Here is a 22,422-nt window from a genome sequence, read left to right on the forward strand (position 1 = left end):
GGGTCGCATCACAATTTTGCCCCCACACACACCCCATCAGGCTTTTCAAGCATTGTGGTCACAGTGTGAGACACACAGACTCAGCTTGTCCACCAGAGCCCTCACGGGCACATGGTTTCTGCCCAAGACCCACAGCTGGTGGAGAAGGTGGTACCTTGTGACCTCCATGCCTGTCTCAGGGAAGCACAAAAGGGCAGCAGGGACAAGACTTTTCACTTGACACCCCTGAGGGTAAAGATGCCACCAGGTGTGAACCTCTGGCAGCTGAGACCCAGCTGCTCGGTGCTTGGCTGCAGGCAGGCCCAGCTGGCCCCAGCTCGGGGGCTGAATCCCATGCTGCTGTGCCCACGCACAGTCAGGGCACCCAACCTGAGGGTGTGATGCCCTTGGTATATCAGATACCACCCACCAAAATTACATTGCTGGAGTGCTGCATCTTTGAATCTAAAGGACTCCCAAGAGATTTTTCCCTGAGCCAGAAAATTCCAGAAAAAAGAGAAGTTTGCTCCCTAGACTGCAAACCCCATTCCCAGGAACAAGGAACAGCAAGTCGAGAGCTCACAAAGCGCAAGACGGCGTATGGAGCACTCGCAACTATCTCCCACAACTCAAAAGCTGTGAATACTGACTTTCTCTGGCACAGCCCAATTTTATCATTTTGGATTTCACAAGAAAGCATGTAACTAAGCAAATAAAGGCATGTTCCTTTCCACATTCAAGTTTTATTGAAACTACACACATATTTTACACACAAATTGAGTGGGAGCTGTTGGACCAGACTTTGGTATCTCATATACATTTACAGAACCTGAGCACATAGCAGTTTCACATTTGAATATTCCATGTACTCTCATCTTAATTCACAACACTCAAAACAAATGCTTTTCAGTACTTTTAGTAACATAAAAATAGGTTCCATTCCTCCAACAATGGACCCATTTAAAACATTTTTGTTTTTACTCCCACCAACACAGTATTTCCAAAAAGCACTGGATTTTCTTTTGGAGTCCATAGTTCTCTTGCAGATGCAGGACATTAGTGAGGGACACCAGTTCCTGCTCTTCTCTGTGTTCCTCAGGTCCCACTTGCCCTCCACAAGTACCTTATGTCAAACAACGCAGGCTCTTCTCTTGAAAAAAAGAAAGGTTCCCTGTTTCCATGTTCATTACATACTCATAATTTCACTGAGACCAAAGAAAAAGAGTCAGTTTTGCTGCTTATTTTTACACCAGGGACAATTGTTCACTAAGAACTACACTAAGGCAGTGGACCTGCTTCATGAAACTCAGGTAGCCAGGGCTCTGGCTGATCTGGGCTGGCAGGGAAATAACACTTATCCCAGCCCATCACCAATAACCCTGGGCTGTCAGCTCATCTCACGCCAGACACGGCAAAAGCAGCAGAGATGTTTGCAACAGTAAGAAAGACTTGTAAAAGCTCTTATACAAATTGCTAAACATTATGAAAAAATGCTAAGGTTTAATAAAGCAGAATCCTTTGACTAGCTCACGTGCACTCAATTCAGCATTGAAAAAAATGAGTATATCTATTTGCAAATAATCCACCTACAACTGAAGAGCATCCATCCCTCTGTCCCGAGTGCCAGTCTGGTAGGTTAGCCATTTGCCAGTTGCTCCATTCTCTGCATGTGGCACCAACAGATTAAAAAAGTTTTCAGGCACACACTGGAACACACCAAAATGCAAAGAGCAGTCTTTTCTAAGATGCTGCTAATCCACACTACTTCAAGATTTGGTTTTGAGCAGGTTAATACTTTCCTACAGATGCTCTCTGTGACAATGGTTTCAATGGTTCACGTGGAATACACAACCTGAAGTACCTTCATACATTACTGGTGCCTCCTTACAGCCCAAGGAGTATGTTTGTAGCACCTCAAGGGACAATCCTTTGGCATGATATGCCTCCCCACCCCATCAGTGCACAAGTGAAAGCAAGAAGGGGAGAATATCAAAATCACCCAGCACGACAGAGGGGAGACAGACAACACCCAGAGCCGGCTGTTCCAGTGACAGACACCGACTGCAACTCGGCACAACCACGGACTGCTTAATAAGGCACTTGTTCAGAGAAACAGGGAAAAACAGGCAGCACAAGCCAAAGAACCACAGGATGTGTTTTTTCTCCACTGTTATCAGGCTTGCCTTTTCAAGGACCACTCAAAGTCCACTGACCTGCTCGATAACAGCTCTAAGCCAAAAGTCATATGTTTCTGATTTAAATTCCTACCGACAGCCATCAGGTTTGCAATCAGAGTAAAAACATTTTCAGATAGAACCCAGGTTAATGGGGAGATCAAACTGTATCCCTGGGTTTAATAAGATTTTATAATTCATACCTTATTAATGTCTTCCCACATTCACTTATTACTCTATCAGCAGCAGAGCGAAAGGGAAGAGCTTTTACTTTAGACAAAAATCTATAAACATGGAAATAGAAACCATGAAAATAATTTATAGCAACATATATACATAGAGTGATACCTCATCTGGTTTTCAGGTTGAAATACTGTAACTTGAGGTAAATATGCAGTTTGCTTGCTTAAAACACTACCAAAGTCTTAAAAAAATAGTAGTATCCAGGTCATTTTTAAAGACAGCAATCACAGCAGAGGAGTCAAAGGAAGCTTAAAAAGGCCATCCTTTTAAAAAGCCATATAAATTTTTTAAAAAGGACCCCCCTTTTTTTTTTAATGACAGACAGAAATATATTCGCTTCTCAGTCAAACAGCATGAAAACCCAGGAAAAAAAATCCCAGTAGACTCGAATTCCAGGAGAGGAAAAGAAAAGAACTTCACAGCAGAAAGAGGGATGGGGAGTGGGAAACAGTCACCATTCATTTGCCAGGTTATCAAAAATCTGCATCCAGAGTGAAGACATTGTCCATTGTTTCTGCCATAACAGCAAAACGTTGATATTCTGAAACCCGCTTCTCAAAGAAATTTGTTTTTCCTTCCAGAGAAATATTCTCCATGAAATCAAAAGGATTTTCTGCATGAAAGACCTGGGGAAAGGAAACACTATTACTCTGGTGATTCTGATAGGGTAACAATGCTTTAAAAACAAACAAACAAACAAACAAAACCATAGAACCACAGAATTACAGAATACCAGGTTGAAAGGAACCTCAAGGATCATCTGGTCCAACCTTTCTTGGCAAAAGCATGGTCTAGACATGATGGCCCAGCACCCTGTCCAGCTGAATCTTAAAAGTGTCTAATGTTGTGGAATCCAACACTTCCCTGAGGAGATTATTCAAATGGCTGACAGTTCTCACTGTGAAAAATCTCCCTCTTGTGTCCAATCAGAACGTCCCCAGGAATAACATGTACCCATTGCCCCTCATCTTTTCCATGTGACTTCTTATCAAAAGGGAGTCTCCATCTTCTTTGCAACCAACCTTTAAATGCTGGAACACAGTGATGAGGTCTACACTAAGCCTTCTTTTCTCAAGGCTGAACAAACCCAGTTCTCTCAGCCTTAGTCCTCTTGTGGTGGCTTCCCAGCCCTTGGATCATCTTTGTGGACCTTCTCTGGACCCTCCTCCAGTCTGTCCATGTCTTTTTTGCATAGTGGAGACCAAAACTGGACACAGTATTCCAGGTGTGGCCTAACAAGTGCTGAGTAGGAGAATTACTTCTTTGTCTCTGCTGGTAAATCACCACCCTGTCACCTCTGCTGCTGGCAGGTCACCTCTGTGAGACACCAACCCTACCACACACCTTATGGCCAAAGCACCTTGCCCAGGGCAGAGCTGGGGTCACAAGGCCATGAAGGTGCAGGGCAGCACGCAGGGGTGCTGGGGAGGGGCCTGGTGTCACCGGTCTCCACAAAGAGGGGCTCCCAGCTCTGCAGGGACAGGCCCCGAGGTGACACAGCACAGGTCACAGCCGCCTAGCCCTGCTGAGCACCCGCGGGGCCCGCTCCGCTGCCACTGGGCAGGGAGCCACCCCTTGTTGTAACATGCTGTAGAATCTACAGACACCTGCCTAAGCAAATTCAGCACTGCCACTCCCCAGGAGTCGTGTCCATAGGGAAGTTCACCAGTGCAAGGTGCTCACTGTCCCTCCAGGACTGCAGCACTCGAGCACTGCACAAATTTCCCATTACAAACCTGCAGAGCAGCTGAAGGGAAACAATGGCCTAAATTGTTCTTGTTCTTTTAAACAGTGAAGCATATATATTAATGCTGTGGTTTTGCCTGTCATTCACACAAAGTGCAAGCACTAAATACGATCTGCTCCCAGGCACATTAAGAGAGTGCTTTGTGCTGACAGCTCTCCTGGGCTGCACCGGCAGGCCAGCATTTCGGGCAATTGCAACTCTTACCTTGGAGAACCCAAGCTCCATTAGCAACCGGTCTGCAACAAATTCAATGTATTGTTTCATCAAAGTGCAATTCATTCCAATCAGACCTACAGGTAATGCCTCTGTTAGAAACTCCTAGAAGTTAAAACACAGATGACATTTAGAGAAATTAAATTTAAGAAAGGAAAAGCAGAGAAGACAGCTATGTTTCACAGCAGCACGATTTGTGAGATTCCAGGCTCCCCAGGCAGTTGTCTGAATAAATAACTTGCATCACTAAACTCAACAAGTGTCTTCTGTTTTCAGTAGTTGTTTGTATCTTCCTTTATTTTTAGCATGTTTTTCTGGAAAAGGCACAAGAATTTTTATTACTGCCCCTCTCATCTGCCTTTCTGCACCCAGCTGTAAGATCCCAAGCCTCAGTGTAAGCTTGAACTCCAAGTTCAACAAAACCCACAGCCCATACTAGCGGCAGCACTAGTGTTTATTTTTGCCTGTAAGACTGGTCCCTGCGCTGCCCACACCTCTGGCCTGACCAGGCTTACCTGCTCAATTTCAACAGCATTAACGATGATCTCATGGACCCGCTCTTCTGATGGTCTGTTCACTAAATAATGGAACATTAGACAAGCAAAATCACAGTGTAGACCCTGAAGTAACAGAGAGCAATGAAAAAAAAAAAGTCAGGTTTTCCCTCCTCCACATAGTTTGCTCTTATTCTGAGGCTGTCTCCAGGTTGAAGCTTCCCAGCCTCCTGCTTCTTGGACAGTCTTAGTGTTACCACGTGTAGCGGGCACTTTTATTTTACTACCCAGTTAGTAACATCTGAAATCCAACACATGCCAGCTATGTCAAAATAACACTCAGCACACATGTTTCTCAGGTAAACATTTTTGAAAGCTGCTCTACCGTGAGAGATCCTATAAGGAGCCCTGCTGGGTCCCTGCCTCCCATGAGAGATGCTTTTGCAGAAAGACTCCTACATCAAGACCTTCAAAACTACCTGCCAGTTAACAAAGACTGTTCACCTGCTCTCCTTTTCAAGATACCTGTAGAGAAATACTCATTTTAAATTCTTTTAGTGGCATTTCTTCCTTTGCTTCTCCTCATCACATTTTCAGAAAGGAAGATTCAGATCAGAGTCACCAAATCCGAGATTAACAAGTCATCTCTCCACACAACGTACAGCTACTGTGAGGAATTTGCTACCACAACATTCATAAATTTGTAATACTTAAGGCTAGCATGCCCCAACTCAACCCACCTCCACATTTCACCCGGCTGTTCTGCACAGAGACCAGTAAATTGTATTTATTCCCAAGCAAGATTTCCAGAAAAGTCTCCAGCCAGGGTAAGACAACATCAGGAGACGAGCAATCCTGCACAGTCTGATGGCGGTACCAGACAGCTGCTCCAAGAGGTGCCTCGGTTTCCATCTGAGCTTGCCTGGCTACAGCTTGAGCCTCTGACTTCAGGCATACCCACTGCTGTGCTGCCATCACTTCTCAACAGCCAGGTGCTGATTGCAGCCTTCACATCTACTGTGAAAACCAGCCAGAAGGATTTGGCAGGCCATGGGCTGTGAGATAACCCAATGCTATTGTTAACAAGGGTCAAAACAAAACAAAGAAGCAAAAACTCTTTTGGAAAGGCTACAAAATCCTTGTGCTTCAGGTCATGAAACAGCCCTGAAACAAAATAACGTGGGAAATACCTCCCCTCTGCAGACAGTACTAGCTGCTGCTGCAGGGCTTCTCGCGGTCTTGTCCAAGGCAACATCACCAGTAGGGTGCAGGACATGCCTGGCTTCTCACCCAAACCAGTGTGTGCCACTGACAGGTGCTCCCAGCAGCTTTGCACATTCAAGAATCAGAGATGCATCAGCTCAAAGAACAGCCTCAGAAAAGAGTCTTGCAGCTCAAAAACCATACTGAGAATTAACCATTTATCTGTTCAGGTGCATCAGAAAACAGTTTGGGTAGTTTTCCATTGTAGATTCTTTTTACTGCCACTGGTTTTGTAACAGCATTTCCTGGTTTTCAGTGCAGGTGCTGTGTGTACCAAGCCTCACCCTTCGTAACAGCTCTGCAGTTGGAATTATGCCAGTGAGGCTCAAGAAAAATTCAGTCTTTTGCTGCTCAGCTCAGCAGAGAAGTAGAGTTACACTGCTGTACAGAGGAACTTACACCTTATTCACCTGCAAGTGATCCTTCCAACAAACAAATACTTCTTCACTTGAATGGATCAGTTCATGATGACTCACAAAAACAGAAGGCGCAAGGAAGGTCAAGGCTGAAGAACTGCTTGGTTTTGCTTACTGATCATATCACTTTCTTCAAAGGTGTCTCTTAATTAAAGGCATCTTGTACGATGCCCCCTTTCAAATCAGTTTATCTAATCCATGGAGATCTCCATTATGATAAAGGTCTTTACTCTTTTAGACCGACTCTGGTAAGATCAAGCCACTAGCTTGTTTATACTGCACACAAAACTGGCCTTTCCGCTTTCCCAGTGCTGACAGTGCCGTAAGTTGCGTGGTGCCCCGCAGACAGGCCGGGCCGTACAGACCTGCTGCCAGCTGGCCGGCAGTGGTGCAGGGAGCAGTGAAAGGAAAGGGCACTTGTCAGCACATGGCCTGTCATAGCTGGCGTGCTGACATGCAACCCCCCAGGCACATCACACCTGACGCTAAGAAGGACTCCCCTGACTGACTCCCCTCCAGTGCACACCTGTAGCTGCTCTCTCACAGCAGATCACAAAACAGATTCATAGAATCATTTTGGTTGGGAAAGACCCTCAAGACCATTGAGTCCAAACGTTAACCCAACACTGCCACTAAACCATGTCCCCAAGAACCTCATCTACGTGTCTTTCAAACACTTCCAGGGATGGTGACTCAACCACTTCCCTGGGCAGCCTGTTCCAATGCGTGACAACCCCTTCCGTGAAGAAATATTTCCTAATGTCCAATCTGAACCTTTCCTGGTGCAACTTGAGGCCACTTCCTCTTGTCCCATCACTTGCTAAACAGGAGAAGAGGCGAACACCCACCTCACTACAACCTCCCTTCAGCTAGTTGTAGAGAGAGATAAGGTCTCCCCTCAGCTTCCTTTTCTCTGGGCCGAACAGCCCCAGTTCCCTCAGCTGCTCCTTATCAGACTTGTGCTCCAGACCCCTCACCAACTTCATTGCCCCTCTCTGAACTCTCTCCAGCACCTCAGTGCCTTGTCTGTAGTGAGGGGCTCAAAACTGAACACAGGATTTGAGGTGTGGCCTCACCAGTGGGAGCACAGGGGGATGGTTGCTGCCCTCATCCTATTGCTGTGCAGTAACACAAGAACATGGAGAGGAACTGTATCTGCTGCTTCTGCAGCAACCTGCCACAGCCAGCCACCCAACAGACACAGAACGCCACCTGCAAGTTCTGGACTCACAGCTAGGGGCAGATGGGGAGTGGTACAAGGCGGTCACTTGAACCTGACTGAAGCAGCTAAGGCAGGGCAAGGCTCAGACTCGCATCCTAGCTGGGTCCTTGCCCAAGCCAGCCTCCACTGCAGTTACAGACCACGTAATTCCCCACCAGTCCTTGGGCAGCCAGGCCTTTGCTGCCCTTCACGGCACACGGAAACAAACATTCTCTTCAGTCCAAAAAGTCCATCTTTTTGATCACACTATGCATTGGGCTATTGCCTATATTTATGTTTACTCCCTTCAAAAATCGGTATTTCTACTGAGGGACATAGCAGGACCTAGGCTTTAAACTCACTAGTAACTTATATCTAGAAGTCTGTTTCTTTCCCCTTTCTGCAAATATTGTGGAAATAGCCTGCTCCTTTGCAGGACTCCAACCTTCCCACATGTCAGCAGTTACAGATCCTCCACCAGGCTGCAGAAACAGGGTCGGGCACTGCTCTGGGGGATGGATGTCTCTTCTCTCTGCTGCCTAGGAGGTGATGTTAAAGCAGATGCAGAAGGCTTACTGCAGAGAAGCTTCAGGGAGCATGGCCTGCAGTTACCAGACAGGTAACCAGGACCTCTGTCCTACCAGGACAGCGGACCTTCCCCGAAAAATCCTGCTGCTGACACTGTATAGCAGAGAACCTACTTACTTCTACCACTCCCTTGGCCTTCAGCACTGTCCACACTAAAAAGGCTCTGTCCTACCCAGAAATGCATCTCCTACTCACTGCTGGATTCTCTTTTTCACTGGTTCCTACCCAAACACTGCTTTCTACTCTCTTCACCTTCCCTCCAACCCTCCCTGCCACCAGAGGTGGGCTGCTCTGGCAAGACTATGGGGTCTTTATGAATATAACTCTACCTTTCCCTTAGACTCTCACTTTCCTTCCCAGACAGTAAGTAGAACATCCCACATTACCTCATCTCTGCTAATAAGTTCATTGGAGAAAGTCAATCCAGGCATCAGGCCCCTCTTCTTCAGCCAAAATATAGCAGCAAAGGAACCCGAAAAGAAGATGCCTTCGACTGCAGCAAAGGCAACAACTCTCTCCCCTGTTTAACAGAACACATTTTCAGTTAGGCACAAAACAGTGTATTGCTCATCAGCAAGAGGCACCATTTGCATCAGACAGACGGATGCTGGAGAGGAGCAATCCCCTCTGCAGCACCAGGTGCTGTGTCTGACCACATCTTTCCACAGAGTCTGAGACACGCAGGGTCTACACAGGCAACAGCACTGAACCACTGGCAGCCCCTGCAGGACTGAAGAACCAGGGCAGTGCTGAAACTGCCACAGGCCAGAAGGGAAAGAATGGAATTGTCCAAAGTGGTCAAGACATTAGTACTCCTTTGTCTCTTTCTCCTAAAAGGAAAGAAAATGGCTGCGCAACTAATAAAACTGAGAGAAGAGCCAATCTCCAATATATTAAACAAAAAACCCTGCACCTCAGTTTCTGCTTGTTGAGAATCTACAGAAAACCATATTCTTAAAAGAGTGGAAGAACACAGAATACAATTCATCAGGACACAAAGACCCATTTATGTCATCCCACCTGTTATCCAAGGAAAGCACAACATTATTGGTCCCAGCTCTCCCTGTTCTCTACAGGAACGTATTTCTTCAGACGACAAGACCATTTGACTGCTTGGTGAAGACATGTTATTCCAGGTACTCTATTTTAAACAACTTCACAAGATCTTTGGGTATATCCTAAACACGAAGAGCTTTTGCTCATTCCTCTTCCCAGAGAGGACTGCATAGAATTTTGTTTAAAAAATAAAATAACCCCAAAATAGCTTGACATCCCACTTCTCCACAAGATGCAAATGCCATCTGCTGGCTCATCTGAAGAAATTCAAGTCCGGTAAAAAACACAAAGAGCAACACGAACTTATAAGCATCACAAAAGTTACTAAGGAAAGAACTTGTCTGGCAACACTTAAATAGGTTACTTCTAGAGAGGAGTAGAGGAAGGCTGCTCATACAACGTAGGTTTAATGAAGCAAAAGACTGAATATCGATATGATTTTTACTACTTTCCACCTGACTAGCTATCATACAAATGAGTTATGCTAAAACAAAAATCGCCTGGGAGGCTGAGAGTCCACAGAACAGATCCAGCAATTGAACCCTCAGCATAAGAAATCAACCAGATCTGCAGAGACCTTGTTCTAGGCCAGGTCCCCACACTGGAAGGAAATGCCAAGCAAACAAGCCAGTCACTTTCATATACCATATCTCATAATACTTAACTGTAAGACCTGGGCCCCCCCAAATGTTTTAAACTTGGGAAGCTTTCTCAGTAAGATGAAAGAACAGAAGAGCAGAAAAGTACTTGACAAAAACCTGGATAGGATGCATGAAGTTTGGGGGCAGAGGGTGGGGGGAACATTGCTTTTTGACTCAGGGAACCTTCTGATTCTTGGCAAACCCCACACTGTTGGGAGCTGAATGAAGGAGGTGAAGAAGGGCCTCCACAAACAGCAAACAGAGCCAGACTGGGGAGGCAGCAGGATGCTCCAAGATAGGAGAACCTACAGCAGCAAACAGAACCTCACTCAAACAAGATCTGTGAACAACAGATGCTGCAAAAGAATGATACTCTGACTTTTTTTTTTGTTTCTCTGTCTGTATCTCTCCATCTCCTACACTTTCTCTAAGTACAGAGGATGTTTGGTTTAGAAAATTGACCAGAGTCTGTGCATTAGCCATTCCAGATACAACATTTCCTTCAGCATCAAGACTGTGAGCTGAATGAAGAACATTGGAAAGGATGCCATGCACCATGCTGATGGAAGCTGAGCCAGTGTCCCAGCTCTGAAATGAGATACAAAAACTAGAAACCTGGTCCCACAGAAAACCAGTAACACCAAAGACAGATTGTTCTTAAATCTTTTTTGCCCAGGCTCAGTCACGCTGTTACAAAAAAAAGGCTAACACCACACACAAACGTGCCTATTGAACATAAACACAGAAAAACCTGGACTTGCAAGATTTCAGCTGCCCAGTTCTGAACACTGGAGTACCAAATAGGAGCCAACCAGAAGAAATAATCAGAACTTCTACAAGCAAAAACTGAAGAAACTAGGGTTGTTCGGTATAAAGACAAAAAAAGATAAACCCACAAGCGTTCCTCGTAACATGATTCTAGTGGGCACTGCCATTACTATATTGCTTTAGCTAAAGATAAAAAACATACACAGCTCACCAGAAGTTACTTGTAGTTCTTTAGGTAAACCAGAGACCCACAAGCCACTACACCTCCTGTGGAGAATTTAATTTCACATTCCAGAGGATTAGTTTATGACATGTGCAACAGAAACAAGCTTTTAAGAAACTACACACCAAAAGTGGATTCTCTGTCTTCAATCCACTTCAGAGCCCAGTCTGCTTTCTTCTTGACACATGGCATTGTTTCAATAGCATTAAATAAGAAATCCCTATAGAAGAAAAAAAAAAAAAAAAAAAAAAAGATAAAACATCAAAATAACAAGAAGTGATTTATATAAATTTGCCCCGGCTGTCCCCATTGGCTCCACCAGGCAGAGGAACCCATTAGGTTAGGTTCCGAACTAACCTACATCAGAGACCCTTCGCAACCCAAATGGGTGATATCCCCTGATAACACAGGCAGACGGAGGCAGAGATGCAGAATGTGACAAACCCCAGGTCTCAGAGGAGGTGGGCTGCAGAGATGGGAAGTGAATTCAAGCATCCCACCCCAGAAGTGCCCACCTACTAGACCATGCTGTCTCTCAGACTTCAAGCCAGACAGCAGCCGCTTCCTCCCCACCGAGCTAAAGCTCATCTTGCCCAGCCCCACAAAGGAACTGGACTATTCCCAGGAGCTCAGGCTCTGTTCCCATGCCAAACACCTGAGAGGAAACCTTGCAGTCCTCCCACTGTCACTACACAGGAGCCACCACGGAAAACCAAGCTCTGCCTGACCATCACCACGGTGGAGTCTCTGCGGGAAAGTGCTTCTTTGCAAATCTGTTACCACGGGGACTAGGAAGTTCTCCAGACAAAGGTGACGGGGCTCTCCAAAGAGCCCAATACTTTAAAAGCAAGCAGACCAAATTGTATGAAAAATCACCAATAACAAAAAAGCTGAAAAGACGCAATACGTTGATTAGCATATGCTAGAAACACCAGTTGGCCCAGGAGCACTCAATTTCCCAAGGCAGATCTTTTGCTGATGTGAGAGTAAGTGGCTCAGGAGCACAATAACCACAAGGAGCTTGTCTAACCTTTAACAACACTTCACTTAGTCTGCACTTCCTGCAATCAAAGATTTATACAAATATTAACTAATCTTCCAACACTCCCACAAAAGGCTTGGTCTGTAATACCATTTCGGGGGTCAGGCATGTGTTGTGTATTGACAAGGGTCGTGGCTGGAAATATTGTGGTGAAACTAGTTCAGCCAGCCACAGGAGGTGACACATTCAGTGCAGGAGGAACTGCGATTTACATATCAACGACAAGCTACAGACCAGGCTGGCTGACTGGCACTGGAGGTGGAGGATGTGCTGGAGGGCACATAGCCCCATCTTCTGGTATGCCCAGCTTGGCAAACAAAGGGGAAAAGCTGAGACCCTTCAACGTGGCCCAGGACTTGTCCAGACTTGTCGATTTTTGCAATCACCCCTTCCCCCGCCCCAGACTTTCCTTTACCCGAGAGCTACAAAAAAGCTCACCAAATCCAGCACTGGTAGGGAATCCAGCACCCTGAGGACCCTCAGCCTACCAGCCTCACCGAGGGAATCCAGCACCCTGAGGACTCTTCAGCCCACCAGCCTCGCCTTGGGAACTGAACCAGACATCGGAGGACGCTGCACTCCTGAGCTGCAAACCCCAGCATCCTTGCCATGGAACACCGAGGCCGTACATCATCGTACAAGTCCTGTCATCCACACTGTGGGGCCGTAAGAGACTGGATCCCTCACTCTTTTCTTTGTTCCTTTCTCTCTGCTCTTTCCTTCTCTCCTTTTTTCTATACCCCAATTTCTTTGTCTCTTCTGTGATATATTACTCTCTTTCTCTCTCTTATACCTTAGTTTTCCTTCCCTCTCTACCACTCCCTTTCTCTCTTTGCCTTGTGAACATAAGTGTAACATCACTTTAAGCTCTGCTGTTGGGTTCTGGTTAAATTTCATATTATAGCTACTAATGGTTGCCAATACATCACCCGTAGTAGGACTTTTGCTGTTAATGTGTTGATACGTTCTGTTATACTTTTGCCAAGTCACTATTCGCTGTAACTGGTATTCCAACATGTACTTTTAATAAACTCATAATTGAACTGGACCTCGGGAGTGATTGTCTGTCATTCACTTCACATAACCACACAGAATTAACCCAGAGTTAACCCACACCTGGTCTCATCTGTTGAGTCAGGGCGCGTGTTGCGTTTAGAGTTAACTCATCCCTCATCCCGTCTGTTGGAAAAGGACAGCACGTGGCCTTGAACGCCTTAAGGAACCGTCCCCAACTCCCCCAGTAAGTCAGTACGAAACACAAGACAGCTGCTGCTGGACTACGTGACAGATTTCACGTGGGTCTGTAATGTATCCAGAAGTTTACCTTTTCTCAGGATCTTTGATGTAGGTGTCTATGAGCAAGCTGTACATCTCTGAGTGAACGTTCTCAATGAGAATCTGAAAGCCATAGAAACAACGAGCTTCTGGGATCTGCACCTCCTGACTAAAACGTGCCACCTAATAAAACCAGAAAGCATGGCAATGAGAACAGCAAAAACAGTCCTGCTTGACAGCACCCTAAGCTTAATGGGGGAGACAACAGATCTCTGCCACAGAGAAAGGATGGGAACAGCTCTGCCCTACTTTATTAACAGATATGTCAATAGGACAGGTGTGGGGCAGAAGGAAATAAAGCAAGCTAGCCAGAAGTAAATGTCTGCTGGGTGTCTTGGATAGAGAGCTGCAGTGAAGCATGAGGGCACATGTACACAGGAGAACAGCAAAATACTGCAATAGCAAACACTTCATATTGAACAAAGCCTCAAATCTTTTGTTCATCATTAAAAAAAACCAACAGTATGACATAAGATGTGTTCATGCAATACATACACATACACCATGACATATTCTACACATTTTAGACATTCAAGATCTAAACTAGGCATTTGCAGAAAGATACCAGTGATAACCTGTAGTGAGACATTCGGCAGCCCAGAACTGATTTCAGCAGAAAGATTTCTCCACCTTTTTAGCAGCACCCACCTGCAGCCCTAAAAGGCTCTAGGATGCCATTCAGCAAGAGCAAAATGGACTTTACTGAAATGAAGAATACAGAACATGGCACAGCACAATCCCTTCCTACTTCTCATCTAACACAAGTACTGGAAGAAGCACAGGGTTGTATTAATTAATTGAAAAATGTGGATCACCACAGACAGGCAGAAGGGTGAGCTTAAAAACTATGTCCAAGAGTGATGCAATCTGGAGTCCCGTTGACCACAGCTGACCCAATTTAACTCAGACACCAGCCCCAGCAGAACAAGCTGCTTATTCCCCATGGCAAAGGTGAGATGATGGGAAGGAAACAAGGTAGGCGTTTAATAAACTTAGGCATTAATTTGAGAAAATAAAAATGAAAAGCCAATAAGCAAATAAAATCAGTAAGCATTCAAGCCTGCTGTAAAGCTCTCTCACCAGGTTTTCATTTACAATTCCATCACTGGCTGCAAAAAATGCCAGAATATGAGAGATAAAGTATTTTTCATCTGCTTTCAGCTTGTTCCAGTGAGGAAGGTCCTTCGACAAATCAACCTAATTAAAAGAGAAAAGAAAAACGTTATTGCCCTTTTGAGTTTGCCATTCTGTATGAACAGAACCGGCCTAGTCAAATGACAGGCACAGTTTTGGCATTTGCTCTCAAATCTTTACATGTAGAGTATTTAAATATATGTGACTGCAAAAGACAATAGGCACACTGCCATACTGTCGTCTCTCTCTGAAACAGTAACATCACGTGTTTGCTTCACAGTTTACATTTTTGTAATTTGGAATAAAAATCAGTGTATATCGAATTATAAATCAATCACAGTTTGAAAAGCATTAGTATCTTCTTGTCATGAATATGAACATGCACCAATACGCAGAGCTCACTCTGAGACACTTAAACTCTACTTGAAATAAATACTGATACTCCAAGAAACCTATATGCAGGTGTGTGAAAAGATGGACTGAGGGGACTTCTGCCTTTGGCAGGTGTTCAGCCTCCATCTCAACAAAGAACGGCTCAGGGCAACTGCTCTCGGCTATCAGACTGAATTCTAGCCATGGCAGAAAACCACAATTTCCTTTGCATAGGCCTTTGTTTGTTTTTTTGTTTGGAGGGAGGGAAGTCTGAACCACAGCAGAAGTAGGGCCAGGTGTGAAAAACATAACAGGCCTAAAAACTTATATATGTATGTACGTGTATGCCTATATAAACATGTTCACATATATGTGTGTATATATACATACACAGACCAGTTTTACAGTTAACTTGCCAGTTCAATTGGAAATGCACGGACAGGTGGTAGGACAGTGTAAGGAGGAACCAGTAACATGGTAAATGGGCAATGCTGATCAGGCAGGAGTTTAAATGCCTTTTCTTAAACGGCTTAATCAACTTCTGCAGCAGGGCAGCAAGCCTCCCAGGCAGGCATAGAATAACACTTCTACAGACAGCTGCTCCTCGCCATCCCAGAGTGCTTTCTGGCCTATTTAGAGCCTGCCAGTGCTTTCAGCTCACCCCTCTGCAACTGCACATCACTGCTCACAAATGAGCAAAGGCTGCAGAAGCTTCGAGTTGCAACAACCAGCTCAGCTGGCAGGCAGTCTCTCCAGATCAGTGCAGTGTTCAGAACCCTCCGCTGCTACAAGTGTCGTGAGCTGAGTACTGCTCAGGTCTGGCTAACCAGCAGCCTCGGGGAAAAACTTACAGCTTCCACTATAACACAGTGCAAGCATCTGACCAGGGCTATCAGGAGTCAATTAGAAGCATTTTTAGCAAATGTCCCCGATTATGACCATCTTTCTGGAAAACAGGTGCCTAACACTGAAGAACAGCATTCACATGAAATTGCCCAGAACATCTTACATGGGCAGGTATGAAGAGATATCTGACCATACACAAGTGTCCCAGGATACAATTCCACCCTGTCCTAAACCAAACACCTGAACCAGCTCCACTGAATCATCCCATGGAAGCAGCTTTCTTTCCACTGCCCACAAAGGGAGTGCTGTGCTGGTGCAGGCACCTCATGTTTGATGCAATCCTCCAACCCTCACACCGTGGACACCAGCAGCAGAGCTGGGAAGGAAGCACCAGGACCCCAGTCTGAGCACCTTGTGCCAACCCCCTCACCCCAGGGCTCACCTCTTCTGCTGTCCAAAAAGAGGCCTGAGCCTGTTTATACATTTTCCATATGTCTGGGTACTGGATGGGGAAGATGACAAACCGGCGGGGATTTTTTCTGAGAAGAGGCTCCTCGTCAGGGTCCAAGCCATTTTCAGCCACATTTGGAGAGGGGCTCTGAAGATAAAGCAAAGTTCTGATTAAGTTTGCTGTTACTTATTCTTCCTCTTCCCCATATCCCAAAGGTGTGGTTCAAAAGCTACCTGCGTCACGCACTCACCTGTTCCCCCAGGGCGGATGCACCACCTGTCCCTGGCATCCCTGCCCCCTCGCCCTCCATCTGTGCGGGGATGGCTCTGCTGCCTGTCTGCCCAGCTCTGCCGCCTGTCTGTCTGCCCAGCTCTGCCCGGCACCGCTTGCACCAACCACTCCCTCCCAGCTGCACCGGTACCGGGAAGTGCCCGACACCTGCATGCCAAACAAAGGCTTTCTGCAGTGCAAGAGGGAAACCTGCCCCAGAAGGTGTCCCCGGCTGCTGCGGTACTGCAGGTGGGGAGATGTGTGCGAGGCCACTGCACGCTGCTGCCGGCCCGCACCCAGCACAGTTTCCCAAGGATCACTGTGCAGGTCACCTCCAAATCACTCGCTTCACATCAAGCCACTGGGCCTGCACGGGCTTTCTTAAAAATGCCATGAGATCAAAGGAACTGATCTCGCCTGGTAGAGGAACAGCCTACGTTACAGCAAGTCCCCACACAGAGGTTTGTGTTTCAATCCTGTGGTGAGCAGCAGTTTGGAGGCTGCTCTCTAGGCTGTCCCTCCAATGCTAACACAAAGCTCTGTGCCTCTTTCCAACAGCAGCCAGCAGTAAAACCCCTGCATGGAGTCACCCATCCCCACCCCGCTCCCTCTGCACAAGACCTGGAGAACGCCCGGGCACAGCTTGTCCTCAGAGAGCCACCAGCCCGGCTGACATCTGGGAGACAGGCCATGGCAGAGCAGCACAGAGAGGACACCCCACGAGCAAGCCCTTCACCTCGCCTCCAGCCAGGGACATCGGCTCCTGGGATCACCACCCAGCACCATCCCTGCCAGGCACGTCGCCAAGCACCTACTGGAGACAACCGTGGTGAAGAGCTGTCAGGACACCTTGCTGCGGCCTCTCCAGAAGGGCTGGTGACTCACACCAGCCACAAATTTAGCCTGCAGGACACCATTCTGGGTCAGTTCTGAGGCCCCACTGACACTGCTGTAGAGGATAACTAACCACAGGAAGTATATGAGGTATTAGATAAAATACAGCACGGAAGGGGAACAAAAGGTTTTGAATATCATTGCTTCTGTTCTGCTAAGGAGGTGCCAAAGTCCTTTTCCTACCCAGTCTGCTTGTAACCATTTACATAATAAAAAGCAATCCTTTACTTCCATTTGGAAAAATACCCTCAAACCAATAATTCTACTCTCATTTAAAAAAGCAAACAAAAGCAAAACGCATATGCACATTGCATAGCTGGCATAGGTTCCGCAGATTCCCAAAGAAAACACATCAGGAAGCACATTCTGGGTTACAATTTTTCCACTTTATTATATTTTAAATGTTACTCAATTACATGAGACAACTTGGCCAGCATCATCTTGCAGAGTCTCTGCTGAAGGCCGCAAGAGTGCAAGACCTTTTGTATTTCCTGGGACACAGAGACGATTGCAGTCAGCCCCTGGAAATGCCACAGGGGAGAATTCGGGCCCGGCAGGGACAGCACCCTGCCTTACACACCTTCTCAGGGCCTGGACACAGCCAGCATCCCCATCTGCTTCTGCACCAGCTGTCATCCTGAAAAAGGAATGACTGCAGAAGCCTTCCTTGATAGCTCAGCATTTTCCTGGGCAAAACCCTTCTATTCTGCGTGGTGACTATCCCCAATTATTTATTTTAGCCTAACAAGGTGGCCTAGCAGTTGCTAGCCTCATCCTTGATGTCCCTGAGCTATTCAAAAGCGAGCATGCAGGGCTCATAACACAGGGAGATAACTTGGAAAACACTTGTGGTGTAGAGAAGTGAAGCAGAGCACAGGAAGAGGAAAATTCCAGCATGGCAGGAAAACTGGAGGCAACACTGAGACAAGGAGAACCTGTCATTTTTCCAGAAGCCTCTAACTCCAATAGCTGCCACACCACAGGATACAGAGAGAGGGATCAACACACCAGAAATACTGCCCGTGCACAGTGAGACAGAAAGCAAGAGCAGAAGAAAAGACCTGTGTATGCTCTGGAGAGCCCTGATGGCAGGAGAGCAGAAAGACGACTTCCAGGAGCCAAAGACTCCAAGTGGTGGCACAACCCCGCCAAGGACCACCACACCAAACTCAAAAACGGTAGATTTTTTTAAGAATAAATAGGTGAGGGGTTTTTAACTTCACAAAAAGGAAGGGTCAGCCCACAGAGACTATGCCATACTGCAACCTGCCCCTCAACCCACCTCCCACCTTTGTTAACCCCTTCTGGGGTGGGGAGGAGATTCACAGGCAGGCAGACAGCTCCTGGCCACAAGGCAGTCCTGTCTCTCTCCCTTTTGATTTCCACTCCTCTTCACCAAAGTTTTACCAGACTAATACTTGTTACCTAGTCTGTTTGTTAATGCAGTACACATCTTGGTACCTCTCAGCTGAAAATTAATGGAAGATCCTTTTCTAACTGCATTTCAGATAAACGGCACATTCTGATTTTGCTGCTGGGGCTTCAGAGCAGCCACCGCCTTGCACTGAAGGAGCCCAACGCGTTCCCAGCCCTGCAGCCTGGCAGCAGTACGGGCAGCTGGAGAAGCTAACAGACACCAGGCCAATACACCTCCTGCTCTCAATTTGCACCCTGAATCTTCTCCTTGATCCTATGATAGTGCATTAAACAGTCAATACCTGCCATAATAGCAAAGAGCATCCAGTTTATAATGCAAACGTGCTACTTTCTGTTCAGGCAATGTAAGTCAAATGCATAGAAGAGTTGAGGCTGGCAGGGCACTGCCCAACTCCTGCTCTAGCAGCATCAGCCAGAGCAGACTGCCCAGGACCACATTCAACCGAGGTTTCAGTATCTCCAAGGATGGAGACTACATAGCCTCTGTGAACACCTGTGCCAGCATTTCACCACCTTCACAATATCAAAATATCTTATGTGCAAATGTAACCACCTGTGTTTCAGTGTGTACCCATTGCCTTTGGTCCCATTACAGGGCAACACTGTAAGAGCCTGGCTCCATCTCCTTTATTCCCCCCACGAGGTATTTACACACACTGACGAGATCCCCCAGAGCCTTCCCAAGGCTGGACAGCCCCAGCACTCATGGCCTCTCTTCATATGACAGATGGTCCAGCCTCTTAATCATCAGCCCCTTCCTGGACACACTCCAATACATCGTATCCTAGTTATTCTGCAACTGCTAGACATGAACTCTTCTGGTGATGACAATAAGCTAACAGACAACAAAGGCTGCCTAAGTGGTACTGAAGTTCTTTCCATTACTTTCAAATTTAGGAAACAACATATATACACACATACAACCACCGTGCCATGACAACAGCTGTTGGGCTCCATGTGCAAGAGCCTCAGTTACATGCCCTATATCAGCTGTAGCCAGGGAAAAAGCTAAAGGCACTGGCCGGGCCAGCACTGGGATGTGGCACATGCCACGTCACGGTGTGTGATCACGAGCCCTTCCACACCCCAGTAACAGGCTGCTCGTGCATCCCAGGAGCTCCCACAGGCTTCAGGTCAGCCCTGGGCAGCCCAGGCCAGCAGCGAGACTGGGCAGGTCACCAGCACTCCAGCAGAGACGGCTCCAGTGCACTGCAGCTGAGGATCACACCACCTGTGTGTTCTGCAGCCTGAGCTGAAGCACAGGACTAGTGCTTGCCTCTGGCAGATCTGAGAGACCACTTCTTCATTGTAGGTACAGCATGTTACGGTTCACAGACAGAAACATTGAGGGTTTTTAGGCTTGTATTGAACACAGCACATCCTAGCTTTTGCAAACTTGAGTACTGCAGAGACACAAAGGTTTGGGAAGACCAGGTGGGCTTCTCTGCCATAAAGATCTTTAACCTTCACACACCTCAGCCTGGCTTTGTAGAGTCATCCTGGAGAGAACCCAGAACAGAGCTCAGACATCTCCCAGGCTCCCCGGCACTACCGGAGGCCGCACAGGGCTGCGCTCTCCTGGTGCGCAGGGGCTGGGATGCCAGGACCACCCCACTCCACCCTTGCCGGCCTTCACGGCTGCTCGGGGCAGAGGGGATGAGCTCTGCCCTCCCAGTCCAGATAGTCGCAGCTCTTTAAGCCCAGACCCCACAGCGTGGCAGGGTGTAATGATTATACAACTGAAGCACTTAGTTGATCAGGGCCCTGTGCTGCCGGTGCCGCACACCAAGCGGTCACCCCGGCCCGGCTGCGGGTGTTTACCCATCACACCGCCCTCGCAGTGCTGCCCGCGGTCACGCTGCCCAAGGGTTCGACCCGCCCCAGCGGGACAAGGACACCAGGGCGACCCTGTGCCCTCTCCAGGGCCGCCCAAAGCGCCGGCACCGAGCCCTGCCAGTAGATCCCCAGGCCGGTCGGGGTGAAGCCACCGCGGCCGGGACCCCCCCGTGCCCTCCCGCGCTGCCCGGGGCGGGCCTGTCCCGGCGGGGAGGCAGCACCAGCCACCGGCTCCCCGGCACTACCGGCACTACCGGAGACCGCAACGCCCGGCCGGAGGCGGCGGCTCGGGCAGGGCCCGGCGGGGCAGGTGCCTGCAAGGCCGGAGCCACGACCGCGGTCAGGGCTGCGCTGCCGCCGCCCGCAGACACCGCACGCCCGCGACAGCACTCCCGGGCGGGCCCGGCCCCGGCCTTACCCGCTCCGGGCCGGCCGCCTCCTGCAGAACCGCTCGCCCCTGGCGCTCGCCCATGGCCGGCGGCGACTGGGCCGTGAGTGGGCGGTGGCGGTTGAAGGAGGAACGGCCGCTGCTCCTCCCCGGGGCGGGGCGGGGCGGGCGGACAACGGCGGCGGCCCCGGGCGCAGCGGTAAGGACCTGAGGGCGGCGCGGCCCAGCCTGGCCCGGCCCCGGGCACGGGGAGCCGGCTGCTGAGCAGGAGCCGCCCCCGCAGCGTTGGGCTCCCGGCGGCGAAGGGCTCTGCGGTCCCCGGGCTCCAGCGGGAGCGGGAAAGAAGCCGGTGCTCAGAACCGCTCTCCGGGCTGTGCCCGCCGGCCCGGTGCCCCGGCCTGCTGCTGTCGGGACGGATGGAGACAGAAAACAGCTAATACAGACCTCAAAACACCCTCCAGTAATTGCACAATAGTTGTAGCGCTTGGAGGTTCTTGCAGCACCTGTGAGTGCAAACAACACGACTATAAGTACCACCGACATTTGTTTCTGTCACTTCTTGCGAGCAGAAAGATTTCATCCGGAGCTGGGAATGGGCAGAGTTCAGCAGTTTCCTCTTCTTTCCTCATCCCAAAGCTGGCTCGGCTCTCAGACCCCTTTCCTGTACACATGTGTGTCATTTACCAAAACAATCAAGTAGTCCATAGGAAAACCAGAAGAAAAGTCCCACCTAGTGGGTGCAGCGTGGTTTGTCATGAAGACCTGAAATCAAAGACACAAATCTAAAAGCAAATGCCATCGAGCAAGAACTAGATGTTTTTCAGCACCAAGACAGCCAGGCAGCACAGAAGCAGGACTGAGCCGCTCTTCAGAGGCCAAGAGAAATGCCAGAGCCCAGGTGGTCCCCTCAGGAAGAGAAGGACCCAGAGGCCTAGTGTTCCTCGGTGGAGACAAGTCCATGGACACTGAGCACCCTCCCCGCGACCAGGCAAAGCGCCAGCCAAACATCCCCAACCACCCCTCAGCCAGGCAAGGAACACAGGACGGGCTGCGAGGGAGTCTGGTATCCTTTTCTAGAAGGGTAACCTTTGGTTACTTAGTTCTCTGTCATTAAGAATTTTGGATATATATATATATATATATATATATATATATATACACTTAAGGCACCTGGCCACCACAGAGAGACTGAGACCTCCTCTCTCCCTGTTTCCCAAGCGTGGGCAGTGGGAGCTGGGCCAGCTGGGCTCCTCTGGACCGTATCTGCCTCCTGCGGCTTTTTTAAGTCTTATGAGAGAAGCTCAAACCTCACAAGGGCAGGGGCGAGGGAAGTTCACTGGTGAGACCTGTGCAGCACGGGTGACCATGCTGGTCCTAAGCATGAGAACAGCCTTGGTTTTCTTGCATGGAG

At 48.1% G+C, this 22,422-nt stretch overlaps 1 protein-coding gene across 1 annotated transcript; it reads right to left on the minus strand.

Moving 5' to 3' along the window:
* Positions 1-702: 702 nt before the first annotated feature.
* Positions 703-21,198, minus strand: RRM2B (ribonucleotide reductase regulatory TP53 inducible subunit M2B). Its single transcript, XM_065054161.1, has 9 exons — positions 21,042-21,198; positions 16,178-16,333; positions 14,464-14,580; positions 13,373-13,506; positions 11,132-11,226; positions 8,705-8,838; positions 4,872-4,976; positions 4,348-4,461; positions 703-3,022 (listed from the first exon to the last, which is right to left on the minus strand). The coding sequence occupies exons 1-9, from the start codon at positions 21,093-21,095 to the stop codon at positions 2,870-2,872; spliced, it is 1,062 nt and encodes a 353-aa protein (XP_064910233.1). The 5' UTR covers positions 21,096-21,198; the 3' UTR covers positions 703-2,869.
* Between the last annotated feature and the right edge of the window lie 1,224 nt (positions 21,199-22,422).

The sequence above is a fragment of the Columba livia genome, chromosome 2, assembly GCF_036013475.1.
Source record: "Columba livia isolate bColLiv1 breed racing homer chromosome 2, bColLiv1.pat.W.v2, whole genome shotgun sequence".
Lineage (NCBI taxonomy): Eukaryota > Metazoa > Chordata > Aves > Columbiformes > Columbidae > Columba > Columba livia.

Coding starts and splice junctions, on each gene's coding strand:
- RRM2B (XM_065054161.1), bottom strand. CDS start 21,095: ATGGGCGAGCGCCAGGGGCGAGCGGTTCTGCAGGAGGCGGCCGGCCCG. Junction 14,581..16,177: donor CTTTTTGGACAGCAGAAGAG/GTGAGCCCTGGG, acceptor TCTTTTAATTAG/GTTGATTTGTCGAAGGACCT. Junction 4,462..4,871: donor ATGCTGTTGAAATTGAGCAG/GTAAGCCTGGTC, acceptor TTTAACTTCTAG/GAGTTTCTAACAGAGGCATT.